Source organism: Salvelinus alpinus, chromosome 2 (genome assembly GCF_045679555.1).
Source record: "Salvelinus alpinus chromosome 2, SLU_Salpinus.1, whole genome shotgun sequence".
Taxonomy (NCBI): domain Eukaryota; kingdom Metazoa; phylum Chordata; class Actinopteri; order Salmoniformes; family Salmonidae; genus Salvelinus; species Salvelinus alpinus.
Window position 1 is genome coordinate 108246704 of NC_092087.1, and position 19667 is coordinate 108266370.

A 19667-nucleotide genomic window follows, 5' to 3' on the forward strand; every position below is an offset into this window, starting at 1 on the left:
ATATACCAGGGACTGGGGATGTAGTTAGGTTTGTATGCAGTCTGGTGATATACCAGGGCCTGGGGATGCAGTTAGGTTTGTATGCAGTCTGGTGATATACCAGGGACTGGGCATGCAGTTAGGTGTGTATGCAGTCTGGTGATATACCAGGGCCTGGGGATGCAGTTAGGTTTGTACAGTCTGGTGATATGCCAGGGACTGGGGATGCAGTTAGGTTTGTACAGTCTGGTGATATACCAGGGACTGGGCATGCAGTTAGGTTTGTTTGTAGTCTGGTGACATACCAGACCCTGGGGATGCAGTTAGGTTTGTATGCAGTCTGGTGATATACCAGGGACTGGGGATGCAGTTAGGTTTGTATGCAGTCTGGTGATATACCAGGGACTGGGGATGCACAGTTAGCGTTGTTTTCCTCTAGCTATTCTCCAGTTTGCTCCCAGCAGCTTTCATAGAACGTAGATCACTGTTAAACCAGACGCTGCAGAGCGTTTGTTTGACTGAATGAATATGACATTGCCTTAAATGCAGCGTTAGATGTAAAGTTTAAATTCTCATTCATTACACATCTTCACTAATCAATCAACACATGCTTTCCTTTGGACGTATCAATATAATATTATTATTTAATAAATACATTTTGAAAATACCATTTTTTGTCAGGAAATAAAATAAACATTTCCTTGTACTGCGTTACCCACTCCAGTCAGTGACGATGCTGCCTGTGTGACGTATAATCTAGTGGACGGGACACTTCAACAACAACTGCGAGTCATTCACTTCAGTAGCTTGCTAGGCGACATAGCCTAAACATTCAAGCTTTTTAGACTGTTTCAGTGCATATTTGCCTATGTGTTTTAAACATACTTCTGTTTTATAGCTAGTTGCCCCATTTATTTTCATATTTACGTTGTTAGTCAGGCAGACGTCTTAAATTTGCCTAGCGCTAGGCTAGTCGCTAATGCTAACTAGCTAGCTAACATCTCCGACCATGAGCTCCCTAAACATCCCCACTCTTGTTAAAGAAGACGAGGTCTGCTGGACGGAGAAAGAAGCTCTGGGGCTGAACATTGTCGTGAAAGAGGAGAAGGAAGAAGAGGATGTCACAGTAAAACAAGAAGTAGAGGGTGAGGCTGTTACAGTGAAAGAAGAGAAAGACGTTTCAGTGAAAGAGGAGGAAGACGCGTTCAGAGTGAAAGAGGAGGAGGAGGATGTTACAGTAAAAGAAGAGGAGAAAGAGAAAGAGGAGGATGCAGTTTTTGGAGTGAAGGAGGGGGAGATAACTGTCACATTGAAGGAGGAGAAGGAAGAACAAGAACAGGAGGAGGAGACACGCGATCTGATTAAGACCAGTAAGTACTGTCTTAAAAACAGGAGCACGAACTATTGATGAACTGATGCGTGGTTTTAAAGCAGCGTTCTACTGAATGTTGATGCTTGAATATGTTATTATTTAATGTAGGAATTGATAACTACACTGTAAGATGTGTATACCACCAAAGAGCGGGTCACCAACAAAACCTTAACAATGGATTTACACGCAAATTCACAACTTTAATGTCACTCAGAATTGACAAACAAGATATAAATGACACGGGATGTGTGTTGCTATAGTAACCATGGGGAGTGATGTGTGTTGCTATAGTAACCCGTGGGGGAAGTGAACACCCAGACAGTGGACATCTTTGAAAACAAAACCAGGAAGCTACTTCATCGTTACCCAGAAAGGATTTGATGTTGAGATTAAAAACGGCTGCATTGGCCCTTTAATGTTTTATTTATCCAACATAACTACCTTACCGTGAATGATTTCAATTAGAATAGTCAACAAGAAATAAAATAAACTTAGACTACATACATCCTTCTAGCTAGCTGACCACCGATTTTCATTGCAATTCATGTAAGTTAAGTTAGGTTTTCGTTAAGTTAGGTTATGAGAGTTTTCAAAAGAGTAACATTTTGTGCGACATTCTGTATATTGTAAAATTCGACTGCGTGACACATTTAATTTCATATCCAACTTTGAACCTCTGAAATAATAGCTAACGGGTTTGCTAATGTTGCTAGTTTAACATAGTTGCTAAATGTTAATATAACTGCTTAGTAACCAAAAAGGAAAGACATTGTGAGTGTTAGATAATACATATCACGAAAACAGCTGAATGTTGTCAAGCTATAGACAGATAATAGAGATCAGCCTGTAACCATGACATTATCTATTACTGTAGAGCTCTGCTCAGCCTAAAACATGACATTATCTATTATTATAGAGCTCTGTTCAGCCTATAAACATGACATGATCTATTATTATAGAGCTCTGTTCAGCCTGTAACCATGACATTATCTATTATTATAGAGCTCTGTTCAGCCTAAAACATGACATTATCTATTATTATAGAGCTCTGCTCAGCCTGTAAACATGACATTATCTATTATTATAGAGCTCTGTTCAGCCTGTAACCATGACATTATCTATTACTGTAGAGCTCTGCTCAGCCTAAAACATGACATTATCTATTATTATAGAGCTCTGTTCAGCCTAAAACATGACATTATCTATTATTATAGAGCTCTGCTCAGCCTGTAAACATGACATTATCTATTATTATAGAGCTCTGCTCAGCCTGTAACCATGACATTATCTATTATTATAGAGCTCAGCCTGTAACCATGACATTATCTATTATTATAGAGCTCTGCTCAGCCTAAAACATGACATTATCTATTATTATAGAGCTCTGTTCAGCCTAAAACATGACATTATCTATTATTATAGAGCTCTGCTCAGCCTATAAACATGACATTCTCTATTATTATAGAGCTCTGCTCAGCCTAAAACATGACATTATCTATTATTATAGAGCTCTGTTCAGCCTGTAAACATGACATGATCTATTATTATAGAGCTCTGCTCAGCCTATAAACATGACATTATCTATTATTATAGAGCTCTGCTCAGCCTATAAACATGACATTATCTATTATTATAGAGCTCTGTTCAGCCTGTAAACATGACATGATCTATTATTATAGAGCTCTGCTCAGCCTATAAACATGACATTATCTATTATTGTAGAGCTCTGCTCAGCCTATAAACATGACATTATCAATTATTATAGAGCTCTGTTCAGCCTATAAACATGACATTATCTATTATTATAGAGCTCTGCTCAGCCTGTAAACATGACATTATCTATTATTGTAGAGCTCAGCCTATAAACATGACATTATCTATTATTATAGAGCTCAGCCTATAAACATGACATTATCTATTATTATAGAGCTCTGCTCAGCCTATAAACATGACATTATCTATTATTATAGAGCTCTGCTCAGCCTGTAAACATGACATTGTCTAGTATTATAGAGCTCTGCTCAGCCTATAAACATGACATTATCTATTATTATAGAGCTCTGCTCAGCCTGTAAACATGACATTATCTATTATTGTAGAGCTCAGCCTATAAACATGACATTATCTATTATTATAGAGCTCTGCTCAGCCTATAAACATGACATTATCTATTATTATAGAGCTCTGCTCAGCCTGTAAACCTGACATTATCTATTATTATAGAGCTCTGTTCAGCCTATAAACATGACATTATCTATTATTATAGAGCTCTGCTCAGCCTATAAACATGACATTATCTATTATTATAGAGCTCTGCTCAGCCTATAAACATGACATTATCTATTATTATAGAGCTCTGCTCAGCCTATAAACATGACATTATCTATTATTATAGAGCTCTGTTCAGCCTATAAACATGACATTATCTATTATTATAGAGCTCTGCTCAGCCTATAAACATGACATTATCTATTATTATAGAGCTCTGCTCAGCCTATAAACATGACATTATCTATTATTATAGAGCTCTGCTCAGCCTATAAACATGACATTATCTATTATTATAGAGCTCTGTTCAGCCTATAAACATGACATTATCTATTATTATAGAGCTCTGTTCAGCCCATAAACATGACATTATCTATTATTACAGAGCTCTGCTCAGCCTATATACATGACATTATCTATTATTATAGAGCTCTGTTCAGCCTGTAAACATGACATTATCTATTATTATAGAGCTCTGTTCAGCCTATAAACATGACATTATCTATTATTATAGAGCTCTGCTCAGCCTATAAACATGACATTATCTATTATTATAGAGCTCTGTTCAGCCTATAAACATGACATTATCTATTATTATAGAGCTCTGCTCAGCCTATAAACATGACATTATCTATTATTATAGAGCTCTGCTCAGCCTGTAAACATGACATTGTCTAGTATTATAGAGCTCTGCTCAGCCTATAAACATGACATTATCTATTATTATAGAGCTCTGCTCAGCCTGTAAACATGACATTATCTATTATTGTAGAGCTCAGCCTATAAACATGACATTATCTATTATTATAGAGCTCAGCCTATAAACATGACATTATCTATTATTATAGAGCTCTGCTCAGCCTATAAACATGACATTATCTATTATTATAGAGCTCTGCTCAGCCTGTAAACATGACATTATCTATTATTAGAGAGCTCTGTTCAGCCTATAAACATGACATTATCTATTATTATAGAGCTCTGTTCAGCCTATAAACATGACATTATCTATTATTATAGAGCTCTGCTCAGCCTATAAACATGACATTATCTATTATTATAGAGCTCTGTTCAGCCTATAAACATGACATTATCTAGTATTATAGAGCTCTGCTCAGCCTGTAAACATGACATTATCTATTATTATAGAGCTCTGTTCAGCCTATAAACATGACATTATCTATTATTATAGAGCTCTGCTCAGCCTGTAAACATGACATTATCTATTATTATAGAGCTCTGTTCAGCCTATAAACATGACATTATCTATTATTATAGAGCTCTGTTCAGCCTGTAACCATGACATTATCTATTATTATAGAGCTCTGCTCAGCCTATAAACATGACATTATCTATTATTATAGAGCTCTTATTATGACATCATGACATTCCCTGAGAAATTAGATTTGGAGCTCTACATCATTTGTTTTTAAATCTCAGAATGGTGAATGGGAGTGTGTTAAGATCTACTAAATTTACTTTAAGATTTACTAAATGACTAGATTGACTGTGTGATATTAGGTTGCTTCTTGTGTAAATATTTTCCGTCTGGATTTTAATCATGTAATGTTATTTTTAATGATGTAATGTTGTGAAGACTGACCTCGGGTTATTGAGGGATCTAGTCTGGATTAAACCACATAGGAAAGCAGTTTTATTATGTGGAGATTTCATTCAGGTCTCTCTTTAGTATTTTAACAAATGACTCTGTCTTTGGCAGGAGAGAGACCAGACTCTCACTCTGACAGCAGAAAGAGTCCTTCAGAGGAACCAGACACAGAGACGCCCAAACCAGCGAGACGACACCACTGCTCCTACTGTGGAAATAGTTTTACCCGATTACTACACCTGAAAGCACATGAGAGAATACATACAGGAGAAAAGCCCTTCCACTGTTCCCAGTGTGAAAAGAGTTTTAGGTGGTTAACGAGTCTGAAAAAGCATGAGAGGGGACACACACAAGAAAAGCTCTACCAATGCTCCCTGTGTGGAAAGAGTTTTACCAAGTTAGGGGGTCTGACTAGGCATGAGAGGACACACACAGGAGGGGATAAGACCTACCACTGCTCCCAGTGTGGAAAGAGATTTAACCGGTTAAGGCATCTGAATAAGCATGAAAGAATACATACACAGGAGGAGAAGACATACCACTGCTCTCATTGTGAGAAGACATTTTCCCAGTCAGAGGACCTGAAAGCACATGAGAGAATAGAGAGACTGTGTTCTGACTTGTGTTTCTGACTGAGAATTTGTGTTTCTGTTGTTTTGTTTCTTGTGTCAGAACCTAAAGCCACACCTGTGTCGTTGTGGTTGTTGTCAGTGACTCTGTTGTTTAAGGGATCAGCTTAATATTGTTGTCAGTGACTCTGTTGTTTAAGGGATCAGCTTAATATTGTTGTCAGTGACTCTGTTTTTTAAGGGATCAGCTTAATATTGTTGTCAGTGACTCTGTTTTTTAAGGGATCAGCTTAATATTGTTGTCAGTGACTCTGTTTCTTTAAGGGATCAGCTTAATATTGTTGTCAGTGACTCTGTTTGTTTAAGGGATCAGCTTAATATTGTTGTCAGTGACTCTGTTTTTTAAGGGATCAGCTTAATATTGTTGTCAGTGACTCTGTTTCTTTAAGGGATCAGCTTAATATTGTTGTCAGTGACTCTGTTTTTTAAGGGATCAGCTTAATATTGTTGTCAGTGACTCTGTTTCTTTAAGGGATCAGCTTAGAGGAAAGAATGTTGCTTCCATCAATGTAATTGTCTGCATCATTTCCAATCCCCCATATATTTTGGGGGGAAATATATACACTGCTCAAAAAAATAAAGGGAACACTAAAATAACACATCCTAGATCTGAATGAATGAAATATTCTTATTAAATACTTTTTTCTTTACATAGTTGAATGTGCTGACAACAAAATCACACAAAAATGATCAATGGAAATCAAATGTATCAACCCATGGAGGTCTGGATTTGGAGTCACACTCAAAATTAAAGTGGAAAACCACACTACAGGCTGATCCAACTTTGATGTAATGTCCTTAAAACAAGTCAAAATGAGGCTCAGTAGTGTGTGTGGCCTCCACGTGCCTGTATGACCTCCCTACAACGCCTGGGCATGCTCCTGATGAGGTGGCGGATGGTCTCCTGAGGGATCTCCTCCCAGACCTGGACTAAAGCATCCGCCAACTCCTGGACAGTCTGTGGTGCAACGTGGCGTTGGTGGATGGAGCGAGACATGATGTCCCAGATGTGCTCAATTGGATTCAGGTCTGGGGAACGGGCGGGCCAGTCCATAGCATCAATGCCTTCCTCTTGCAGGAACTGCTGACACACTCCAGCCACATGAGGTCTAGCATTGTCTTGAATTAGGAGGAACCCAGGGCCAACCGCACCAGCATATGGTCTCACAAGGGGTCTGAGGATCTCATCTCGGTACCTAATGGCAGTCAGGCTACCTCTGGCGAGCACATGGAGGGCTGTGCGGCCCCACAGAGAAATGCCACCCCACACCATGACTGACCCATCGCCAAACCGGTCATGCTGGAGGATGTTGCAGGCAGCAGAACGTTCTCCACGGCGTCTCCAGACTCTGTCACGTCTGTCACGTGCTCAGTGTGAACCTGCTTTCATCTGTGAAGAGCACAGGGCGCCAGTGGCGAATTTGCCAATCTTGGTGTTCTCTGGCAAATGCCAAACGTCCTGCATGGTGTTGGGCTGTAAGCACAACCCCCACCTGTGGACGTCGGGCCCTCATACCACCCTCATGGAGTCTGTTTCTGACCGTTTGAGCAGACACATGCACATTTGTGGCCTGCTGGAGGTAATTTTGCAGGGCTCTGGCAGTGCTCCTCCTGCTCCTCCTTGCACAAAGGCGGAGGTAGCGGTCCTGCTGCTGGGTTGTTGCCCTCCTACGGCCTCCTCCACGTCTCCTGATGTACTGGCCTGTCTCCTGGTAGCGCCTCCATGCTCTGGACACTACGCTGACAGACACAGCAAACCTTCTTGCCACAGCTCGCATTGATGTGCCATCCTGGATGAGCTGCACTACCTGAGCCACTTGCGTGGGTTGTAGACTCCGTCTCATGCTACCACTAGAGTGAAAGTACCGCCAGCATTCAAAAGTGACCAAAACATCAGCCAGGAAGCATGGGAACTGAGAAGTGGTCTGTGGTCACCACCTGCAGAACCACTCCTTTATTGGGGGTGTCTTGCTAATTGCCTATAATTTCCACCTGTTGTCTATTCCATTTGCACAACAGCATGTGAAATTTATTGTCAATCAGTGTTGCTTCCTAAGTGGACAGTTTGATTTCACAGAAGTGTGATTGACTTGGAGTTACATTATGTTGTTTAAGTGTTCCCTTTATTTTTTTGAGCAGTGTATATCTCCCATTTCCATGTGTTTTTTAGTTGTGTTAGTTTCAACAATACGTACATCCTGTTTTCCCCCCCTAATCGATATCAGTTATTTATACATATTACTTTATGTTCTATATTATACATATTAACAAACATCAACATCAATTATGTATACAATCAACTGACAATTTTCGGGTATAATTATGTCAGTCAGGTCAGTTTATATTATACAGGAAGTATTATTAAAGAGATGCTTTACATTGAAATACAGATAGATGCAGTAGTCCCAGAGTTACTGATCCAAGGTCAGTTTATATTATACAGGAAATATTATTAAAGAGATGCTTTACATTGAAATACAGATAGAGATGCAGTAGTCCCAGAGTTAATGATCCCAGGTCAGTTTATATTATACAGGAAGTATTATTAAAGAGATGCTTTACATTGAAATACAGATAGATGCAGTAGTCCCAGAGTTAATGATCCCAGGACAGTTTTGCATTTCACCTCCTGATTGATGAATAACAATGTTAGAATAAAAAATAAAAACACAAGGCTTAAACATGCTCTCTCTCTCTCTCCATCTGTCTCTCGTCTGCAGATATGTTTTGATGTGAGAGGATGCCAACCCCCAGTCCCATCATCGCCACCTCACCCTCTTTTAAGATAACCTTTGGGCCGACTAGACACTGTTATGTAATTGTGATGAACTGAGAGAATATTTATGTAGCACTGTGATTCATTAATCATGTGCTGCCTTCCCTGCTCCTATGTGCTTACCTCTTTCCCTTTCTGTCTTTTACACCTCTCGCCACCTCCTCTTTCTTCCTCTGTTTTTATAATTCACAACAGATGTGCATTGAAGGACAGATTGAACCTGTAGTTATAACACTTGGACAATGAGCTTTTCAATAAAGCGTTTCACATTCTCTACTTGTTGAAATGAAGTGTAATGTGATGAAATACTCCACCTATCCTGTGTTTATCAGATCAATGCAGATGAAGGGCATTAGATGTTGAGATGAACCGGTGTTGGAGTATTTACATGATGCATAGGAAGTGTAGTGTCAATATGAATTAACTAGTTAAATCCTGTTTCTAGTCGATTAGTTACAATGTGTAACCATTGATGTCCCAGGACCAAGATTGGTAAACACTGTTGAAGTGTATAATTGTAATACATACATGCAGACACAGTGTCATTCAAAGACTGGAATTTGATACTCCTAGTATTAGATATGACTGAAAAATCATCTCAAAGACATTCATACCTAAACTGCACCTTTATTTGCCAAGGTAGAGTACATGATCAGTGAATATATTAAATGTACAGGCTACAATGTGGGGATCTCATCCATGGTAATAACTACATATACGACTTGCATCCTTGGCACAACATGATATTATATTCTACTCAATCCATAGGCTTCATTAATGTCATTCAGGCTGTTTTGAAGTTGATACAACTGGCTATGATAGCTGAGGTTCATAGCTAGGTTCTGAACTAATATGTATACCAAACGTTTGGGTCCATACACAGATCGGCTAGATAGCTAGCTACACATCCATGGGTATACAGGGATTTTAATCATCCACTGCACAATAAGCAAGAACATAGCTAGCTACGTGATTTCATCTATCTGCATAGCAAATATAAGCAAGGAAAGCTTACAAAATTGTACATTCAATTTGCAGTAAAATCTTCAGCTAGCTAGATTCTATACATCCACTGTTTCCCAAAACGACAGTCTGGTTTGCTGGTTGTTTCAGGAGTCCCTAAAACAACCAGAATTACAATTTCATACTCATGTCACAACACCCATAAAGCTAGCCAGCTAGCTGGCTAAATCACGATTTTCGTAAATGAACTATGATTTAAAAAATGCATAATCGTTTGTCTCTACATGAACTAACATTCCTGTCAACTGTACATGTTTTTGCATGATTAGTTATGACTTTATAATCCCTTACATTTGCTTCCATCCTAGTATTTCTGTCCGCCATCTTTGATTCAGTTCTGTGTAGGGGTTCCCCTCTCTTCTAGTATTTCTGTCCGCCATCTTTGATTCAGTTCAGTTCTGTGTAGGGGTACCCCTCTCTCCTAGTATTTCTGTTCGCCATCTTTGATTCAGTTCAGTTCTGTGTAGGCGTACCCCTCTCTCCTAGTATTTCTGTTCGCAATCTTTGATTCAGTTCAGTTCTACTATATCTTTGCTGAAGAAAGTCTAACAGTCACTAGTGCAGCAGCAGCCTCCCCCGGTCCTAGTGCCGGCCCGTTAAAAAGTTTAACATGAGATGGAACGGTTGACAAAAAAAAGAAATTACAGAAAAAATATATTGACTGATATTGATTTATTTAGTGGGGGCTAATTCATATTTTAGTTCTAGCGACGTCCCTGATTCCTACCCTTTAACTTTTTGTCTGAAAATAAAATATACGTTTTACTCAATTGTGTTGCCCACTCCAGTCAGCATATAGCGGTCTGCGACTTTAAAGCAATGCTGCTACTGTGACGTATAATCTAGTGGACGGGACGCTTCTTTCAACAGCAGCAACAGACAGTCAGCCACCTCGGTAGCTTGCTAGACAAAATAGCTGAACCAATAAAGCTCTTTAGACGCTTTCGTAATTATTAGCCACTGTGTTTTAAACCCTCTTCTGTCGTCTAGTTAGTTATCCGATTTAATTTCATATTTACGGTGTTGTTGTTATTATTCATCTAGCGGGCTGGTTAAGTTAGCATTAGCCTAGCTAGCTAACATCCCCGACCATGCGGTCACTAAGCTACTCCCGTGCAAAAGGAGATGAGGATATCACAGTAAAACAAGAAGTAGAGGATGAGGCGTTCAGAGTGAAAGAGGAGGAGGATGTTACAGTAAAAGGAGAGGAGGATGCAGTTTATGGAGTGAAAGAGGAGGAGGAAGAGATGACTGTTACATCGAAAAAGGAGGAAGAAGAAGAGAAGGAAACTGGATATCGGGGTCCGGTTTCCCAAACGCATCTTAAGGTGTCTGATGGTTCTAACGGTGAATTTAGCCGTAAGATGGTTTTGGGAAACCGTTCCCTGATTAACACTAGTAAGTACTGTCTTATAAACAGAGGCACAAACTCTGCAGTTGTTGAACTGATGTTTGGTGTTAAAGGGGAAATCTGCAATGCTACATCCATTTTTGGACTTGTAAATTATTTATTTATAGCCATTGATTATTGAAGAATATAACACATGCCTCATGAGCTTAGTTAAACTGTTGTACCCCATCAGAATCCCAAATAAGCTTTTTTCACTCCAATGTTTAGAAACAATGTAAATCAACACTGTATAGCCTCAACATGGTTAAAACTATAATGTTGATATCATGGATGGTCAGTCCAAGCATCCATTGGTCTGTCTATGAATTTGAGAGTAGTTACATTTCTCCAACCCCATCATCATCTTATTAGCAAAACAGTAGTAGAATTACAGCTTTGTTATTGTTTCAACTGCATATTGGTTGTTTGTTGTGTGGCTTTTTTAAAGGGACAACCTAGGATTTAAACAGAAACAAAATGGCTGCCCAGAGACTTAGTTTGGTAAACAGCTGAGGGATAGGGGTTGGAGAAATGTAACTACTCTCACATTCATAGAGAAAGCTATTGTATCAACCTTAACCCAAAACCTAGGGACCTCGTCAAGAAGTTCGGACATCTTGGCGTAACAGTTATAAGGTGTTGGCTTGACAGTCGCTGGACCCAGGTTTGAGTTCAGCTCAGGGCTACCCCCTGTATTCACTACACTATGAGTACAAGGACTGGCCATCCATGATGTCATAATGATAGTTTAACCAGGTTTCTAGGATATATATTATATTCTAGAATTCATCTATGATGTCATAATGATAGTTTAACCAGGTTTCTAGGATATATAGTATATTCTAGAATTCATCCATGATGTCATAAGGATAGTTTAACCAGGTTTCTAGGATATATAGTATATTCTAGAATTGCCAGTGAAGATTTCCTGTGGGGGTCAAATTGTTAGAGCTGTTGATAAGTCATTGTATAATATTCAGCCAATTTATTTTCATGCCATTACATCAATATCGCCCAACCAGAAGAGAATAAACTCTTCCTGAACCAACTCCTGCTGGCCTTCATACATTTACATTTTAGTCATTTAGCAGACGCTCTTATCCAGAGCGACTTACAGTAGAGTGCATACATTTTATTACATTTTTACATACTGAGACAAGGATATCCCTACCGGCCAAACCCTCCCTAACCCGGACGACGCTATGCCAATTGTGCGTCGCCCCACGGACCTCCCGGTTGCGGCCGGCTGAGACAGAGCCTGGGCGCGAACCCAGCCCAGCCTGGGCGCGAACCCAGAGACTCTGGTGGCGCAGCTAGCACTGCGATGCAGTGCCCTAGACCACTGCGCCACCCATTCTGACGTTGCTGGTAATAGGCTACACAAGCAGTCGGCAACCTACATTTGGAGTGCAAATGTATCTGACCATTTCTACCGATCTGCGTGCCGGTTATGATTTTCATTTGCACATTTTACTGAAACAGTTTAATTTCATTGATAATAGTTTCTCAAAATCATTGTCTGTGATTAATCTACATTCCACCTAAATCTAAATGAAAATTATACAAATCTAAAAGTAACTTTTATTGCCAACTATGTAAAAAATAGCCTACATAAAGCCAACAAATAAAAAGTCTGATAGCAAAGGGTCTGAATAATTAAGTAAATAAGGTATTTCTGTTTTTTTACCTGTTTTCACTTTGTCATTATGGGCTATTGATGACACCCCTCTGAAACAAGATAACCATCAGAAAAACCTCTTCCTCCTCCCGCTGCTGCTGGCCTTCGTAAATTCTGATGTTATGCTCCTATAGTTTCTGATAATAGGCTACACCAGCAGTCGTTATGCTCCTATAGTTTCTGGTAATAGACTACACCAGCAGTCGTTATGCTCCTATAGTTTCTGGTAATAGACTACACCAGCAGTCGTTATGCTCCTATAGTTTCTGGTAATAGACTACACCAGCAGTCGTTATGCTCCTATAGTTTCTGGTAATAGGCTACACCAGCAGTCGTTATGCTCCTATAGTTTCTGGTAATAGGCTACACCAGCAGTCGTTATGCTCCTTTAGTTTCTGGTAATAGATTACTCCAGCAGTCGTTATGCTCCTAAAGTTTCTGGTAATAGGCTACAACAGCAGTCAGCAACCTTTTCCATTTGGTGCCAATTTATCTGACCATTTCTACTGATCTGGTGCCTGTTATGATTTTCATATACACATTTTACGGGAACAGTTTAATTTAATTTATAATAGTAATAATTATTATAATAGTCTTTATCTCAACATCATTATCTGTGATTAATCTACATTCTATCTAAATGAAAATTATACAAATCTAAAAGTAACTTTTATTGCCATTGCCAACTATGTAAAAATAGCCTACATGAAACCAACAAACAAAAACATTTGCAGCCTGCAGGTAGAAAATATCCCGATTTAAAAAATAAATATCCTATAAATCCCATTGGCTGCACATGGCCTGTCAACAACGAACTTGAAACATTCTATCAACTATCAACTGGGTCCTCTGAAACTTGCAACATTGTATAAAATATTCTGGGCCCTCAGTTTCCTGCGCCAGTGAGTTCTGGACAGACACAGCTGTTGTCTATTTGTGCAAAGGATAAGAAGTAATCAGGTATTTTATAACATTTCCACTGGATCAGAGCATTACATTTTTCCCTTTTATGCTGAGTGGTTATCGAAAGGGCGAGAGATGGAAATAATTTACAAATACTTTGAGCAACTATTGTCATTCGTAATTGATTCGAATAAAATGAGTTTGAGAAGCTGAATCATTTATTTTTTTTAGAAGCTCCACAACTCATTGGTGGTGCATTAAGACAATCTGAAATACTATCAGACATCCCCAAATAGGCACATTTATAGGCCTACATTTCCGCGCAGGCCAGGTAGACTAGTCCTACTTCTATATGTGTAATCAGGTGTGCGTCCTTACTCAACATTGGCAGGAGTGTTTCAAACGAAAGAATGAATAAATTGACAAAACTGACGCATCTTGCGGGGTCAGGTCTGGGTGATCTGCCATGGGTGGTTTCATTTAGTATCCGTTTGGGTCGGCAAGGGGAATGAATCTATTTCTCCATAGTATGTTCTACCGAAGTTGACCGACTGAAAGGGAGTGTAACTTTGATTATAATTACTGTTTCCTGAAGGAGGGAAACGAGGTACAACACCTGATTGGCCCCACCCCTTCCTGGGTCGGTGAAGAGCGGTATTAAATTGAAGGAATAAATCCAAGCCTCACGCTCATCACCTGTGGAAGACAGGGATTCCAGGAAGGCGTGGATTTAATAGTATGTTGTACCTAGTTTCCCTCCTTCAGGGAACAGTAGTTATAGTCATAACGTTACGCTTGTCATATGATGAACTTCAACTTAAATACTGGATCTTGCTGTTGGACAGTTTTTTTGTATTCAGATCTCTGAAATGCTCTCTAACTATGTCTCATTTAGTGTCTCCTTACGTTACGCTGGGAAAACAGTTTTCAATAATTTCAGAGTTTGCTAAATCCAATTGTTCTAACCAAAAGTCCCCTTAACTTTATTGACAACACCCAAATGGATACTGTCATTAACGTGGTTTTTCAATAATTACACATAATTCTTAATACTGTAGCTGTTTTGTTATAGTCACATGTTCAACTATCATCAGCTGATCCAGGAAATCATTTTCTGAATGACAGTCAAATGACAAACATCACGACATGCAACAACAACCAAAGTGCTTCTTCATTCATTACTCTGGTAAAGACAGTTATGCCGAGCTCCACGTTGGATCCAACATCCCTAACAAATTGGTGTTTATAATGTTATTGTCTGCTTGATTTACTGTAGGGTCTCGTTAGTCTGTTTGGACACAGAGATACTTAGCTCATAATATGTAGAGAACTGTTCCTTGATGGATAGGCTATTGTACAACACACAAAGCTATTTTCCTTTATTCAGGACATTTAGAATGACAACACATTACAGAGTAGCCTAGTGGGATTATTCACAAAATTATCAGGTTATGAAATGTCATGACAAAGACATTTTAGTTTCCATGTTTCACCTGAAATATTAAATGATTTATAGTCCTAGGTCTATGTTATTGTTAGGTGAAGTTATGGGTCCTACAGTAGGTCTATGTTGTTGTTAGGTGAAGTTATGGGCCAATTTGTTAAACACTTAATGTGCAAACCCTCAGTTTCAGGCTGATGGCAAAGCTAGCTAAAGAGCATTTTACTGGTTGAAGTGTTTTATAAGTATAAAGCAGTTGATTTGCGGCAATAACACAAACATATTAAGCAGGAGATTCAAACGAGCGTTACAGTTATTATCCAAAAGTAATGTGAAATGCACTCATAAACAACCTGTAAATGGAGGCTATTATTGCTGTCAGCCTATGAGAGCTCCCCTGAGTTTTCCCCCACGGTGGTGAATTAGTGAATAGACACAGAACTTAATGTGAGTTTCCTTGAGTAGCACTCCTGATCTTGCGCTGTAATATTCAGAATACATTGTGGAAAACTAAAATCTTTGCTCACCATTTTTGCTCCAGGCAGATATACTACATCCATAACTATCGGTTTCCTCATTGCCAGATATACTACATCCATAACTAGTGGTTTCCTCATTAGTAGGGAGGTGTTTCTGCAATCAAATTGTGTGTGCATCGCCCTCGTGCTGCAACTTTAGCAAACACAGAAAGGGGCCTTTTTTGGAGACCAAAGGTCGTCTGGCACACTGCTTAGGTTTTGACTGTCTTAAGACAATTGTAAAATAATTTAACAGACCTCTGGGCATCACCCTTTACCTCAAATAAACAGTGGATTTCTGCTGTTGTGGCCCTTTAACCGTCTGACTTTGTTGTTCACACAGGAGAGAGACGGGACTATCGTGGATCCTCTGGGGAGTCTCAACTACATCATGACGCTGCCGAGGCAGAGAAGAGTCTCTCCATGTCAGAACTCCTCAAGAAACACCAGCCGAGATCGAAAGGAAAGAAACCTCACCGCTGCTCTGACTGTGGGAAGAGATTCACATCCTCATCAGGCATTAAAATTCATCAGAGATTCCACACAGGAGAGAAACCTTCTTGCTGTGGTCAATGTGGGAAGAGATTTACCTCCTCATCATGCATTAAAATTCATCAGAGAATTCACACAAGAGAGAAACCATATGGCTGTGCTCAATGTGGGAAGAGTTTTGTTCAACCTAGCCATCTGACTGTACACCAAAGAACACACACAGGAGAGAAACCATATAGCTGTAATCAATGTGGGAAGAGTTTTACTACTTCTAGCTATCTAACTATACACCATAGAACACACACAGGAGAGAAACCATATAGCTGTGATCAATGTAGGAAGAGTTTTTCTACATTTGGCTCTCTAACAATACACCAGAGAACACACACAGGAGAGAAACCATATAGCTGTGATCAATGTGGGAAGAGTTTATCTTCATTTTCCTCTCTAACAATACACCAGAGAACACACACAGGAGAGAAACCATATAGCTGTGATCAATGTGGGAGGAGTTTTAGTACTTCTAACTATCTGACAGTACACCAGAGAACACACACAGGAGAGAATCCGTTATGTGATCAATGTGGGAAGAGTTTTAGTACTTCTAACTATCTAACTATACACCTTAGAACACACACAGGAGAGAAATCTTATAGCTGTGATCGATGTGGGAAGAGTTTTACTCAGCAAAACAGCCTGAATATACACAAGTGGACACACACAGGGGAAGGGATACTCTGATAAAAGATCTCTGATTAAACATAAAATACATCAAGGAGTTGTTTCATGATATCAATGAAATAATGTCACAATGTAGAATGTTTTAACATTGTAGTAGGAGTATTTTAATGATGTCACAATGTAGAATGTTTTAACATTGTAGTAGGAGTATTTTAATGATGTCACAATGTAGAACCCTAAACGTTTGTCCCCTGTTCTATTGATTTCAACATGATATGGATATTAGCCTCAGGGGGAAAATCCAGGCTCTGAATTGGAAGATGACTATTTATGAGATTTATCAGAAAGTGACTAACAAAAAACGAGTTGTCCTCTAACCAGGGATGTACACATTATTCCCAGATTCCGTGTGGTTTTTGAGCTGTTAGTTTTAACAGGACGTGCAACCTCATCTCCATCCTGTCACACAAATTATTTTAGCATGATATCGATGAGTGATGGCAAATAAGGGTTGTGTTCCTTTGTTTAGCGACCCCTACATTTAAATGCATCACTCCAAATTGTAGCTGACTGTCTTCTGCAGGTTGTTCTCTAACCAGTGAGGTAAACGATATCTCCCATTTCCATGTGTTTTGTTTAGTTGTGTTAGTTTCAACAGCACGAACAACCTGATTTCCCCCCTAATCGATATCAGTGATTTATTGCTACTTGTCAAAACAACAGCGTTTCTGGTGCTTGTGCAGATTATAAGGAGCTTGTTTATATAAATACAAGTAATATGATTATTGTGGCAGATGTTTGTGTAAATAGCACATGTTATGTTTAGGTTTTCAATTTATCCCAAACTGTTTCTGCATATTGGTTATTGATTTGGACACGTTAAAACTGTGTTTTGACATTGAGGCTATCCCACCTAGCACAATGTAATTGAAAAGTCGTTGAAAATAAGACAATGCAATCAAAAAAAAATTTTTTTTTATTATACCATGCCTTACCATTAAGTTAATTATTGACAATACATATTAACAAAGGGGTGTCCATTTGGTTTTGATCATTCATATTTACAATTCATGTAACTTTTAGTAATCATCATTATTTATGCAATCAACTGACAATTTTCGGGTATAATTATATTGACATTGTTGCCCTTCTTTTAGAATAGCAGGTTTAATTCTCAGATGTGCCAACCCAAATGTACTAGAGCATGACATTGGGGGCTGGGCCCCGATCCAACAACATGCCTATCGAGTGAACTCTGAAAAGAGAGAGAAGCTCCGCAGTGATTTGGAAAGTTACTATGGTTATTGCAGGAGTTTCCTCTTGAAATCAGACATGTCCGTGTTAAGGACAACTTGTTTGCTGATTGTTTCAAGGGTGGGCAGTCATAGTTTTGCGTTTAGCCATTGCGTTGCCATGGATCACAATTTATTTTGACTGCACGGTTTTCCGTATTGGAGATGAGTTTTGTTTGGGCTCGTTCCAAGGGAACGAGAGTTCTAGAAGCTATTGAGTTTTAGGAAGACGACAGTTCTAGAAGCTATTGAGTTTTAGGATTCTATAGAATGAAAAAGGAGAAAAAAATAATACGATTGTATATTATTATTTAGAAATACGTGTTTTTTCTTGTTTTTAATTGTTGACAGCCAGTAGACACTATGTTTATATTGTAGAAGGTGAAGCATTGTAGTTGATTATAATGTGAAATGGAAGTTGTTTTCTGTTGGTGGTGAGCAAACTTGTCCAACAAAAATTATAGGTTTTATTTGTTGTCTTAAGGGGAAAGGTGTTCCAGGCTTTCGTTTTTCCATTTATGTTTTGAGGTTGGACTTTAGCACGTATAAGCTCGTTAGCATGTATAGCTCGTTAGCACGTATAGCTCGTTAGCACGTAGGGCTCACTGATTGGTGACACCTCGTTAGTCAGTATGTGTAACACCAGTTCTTTTGTTTGCCTCTTCTTGGGCAGATTTAGTGGGTCTCATGGTGGGGGACTTTTATGTCCCAGTTGTTGTTACTAGTCAACTTTCAGTGGACACTGAGAGCAAAACTGCAACATTATGTTATAATACTTTTATTGCATCAAATGGTTGTTTTATGCAACAGAATAGAGGGTTCTTAGAACTATTGTGTCTGTGTGTTCTACTGAAGATGGGCCTCTGGGAGAAAACACTGACAGGACCCTTGTGACCCATTCTATACATCTGTTGTTGGTCATGTAGGTTGAAAGGGGTGTATCTTGGCTGTAAAAGACCTTTGTACTTTTGTCTTGTGGCTCTCAACAAATCATCTGGGGGTGATTTGTCGACCAGCCATCATTATCGTAGAGCACTCAATTGATTCACTTTATATGTGTACGTTGTATTGACCTGCTCCTTTATTAAGTGAATAAAGATTTAGTTTAAGAAGTTTGTCTCAGTTGATATGAAAGAAATTAACCACATTTGGGGATGTTAATCTTCACTTGGTGACCGCTCGTGACGACCTGGGTAAATGGTGCACGAGGGATCCTTCTAACTTGGGATCTCAGGGAGACCACACTTCGGGAACGGAGCAGATGGACCCACCTTTGATCTGAGAGGCAGTGAGCCGAGTCGATACAAAATCTCAAACCTTTTCTTTTTTTTTAAAGAGGTGAGGGAAACACGCAAAGTGTAGTAGTTAGAAAAGCCTCGTAGTGTGTATTCCTGTGTGAGGGGGGTACCTTGGAGGTGTAAACAGGGCCCAGTCAGGAGGCTCTGAGTGTGTATTCCTGTATTTTTCCAGTATGGGAGGAGTTGCTAGATTTATTGAATAAACCTTTTTCCATAAAGTTAGTGAACCAAGGTGGCTGACTAGCTGTTGATGTTGAAGAAGCGTCCCGTCCACTAGATTATACGTCACAGTGGCAGAATCACCTGAAAGACGCACAT

General features: G+C 39.2%; 2 protein-coding genes across 3 annotated transcripts; both read left to right on the forward strand.

Annotated features, from left to right (window-relative positions):
* Window positions 1-751: 751 nt before the first annotated feature.
* Window positions 752-8905, forward strand: LOC139549653 (zinc finger protein 713-like). 2 transcript variants are annotated; one of them, XM_071360330.1, is made up of 3 exons: window positions 752-1349; window positions 5340-5780; window positions 8578-8905. In XM_071360330.1, exons 1-3 carry the CDS (start codon window positions 989-991, stop codon window positions 8586-8588), a joined length of 813 nt encoding a protein of 270 aa, XP_071216431.1. In that variant the 5' UTR covers window positions 752-988; the 3' UTR covers window positions 8589-8905. The 2 variants fall into 2 exon arrangements, with proteins under 2 accessions (XP_071216431.1, XP_071216424.1); XM_071360323.1 differs by lacking the exon at window positions 8578-8905 and having other exon boundaries at window positions 5340-6456.
* Window positions 8906-10516: 1611 nt separating this feature from the next.
* Window positions 10517-19390, forward strand: LOC139549147 (zinc finger protein 180-like). The gene is made up of 2 exons (XM_071359308.1): window positions 10517-11054; window positions 15930-19390. Exons 1-2 carry the CDS (start codon window positions 10748-10750, stop codon window positions 16817-16819), a joined length of 1197 nt encoding a protein of 398 aa, XP_071215409.1. The 5' UTR covers window positions 10517-10747; the 3' UTR covers window positions 16820-19390.
* Window positions 19391-19667: the final 277 nt, after the last annotated feature.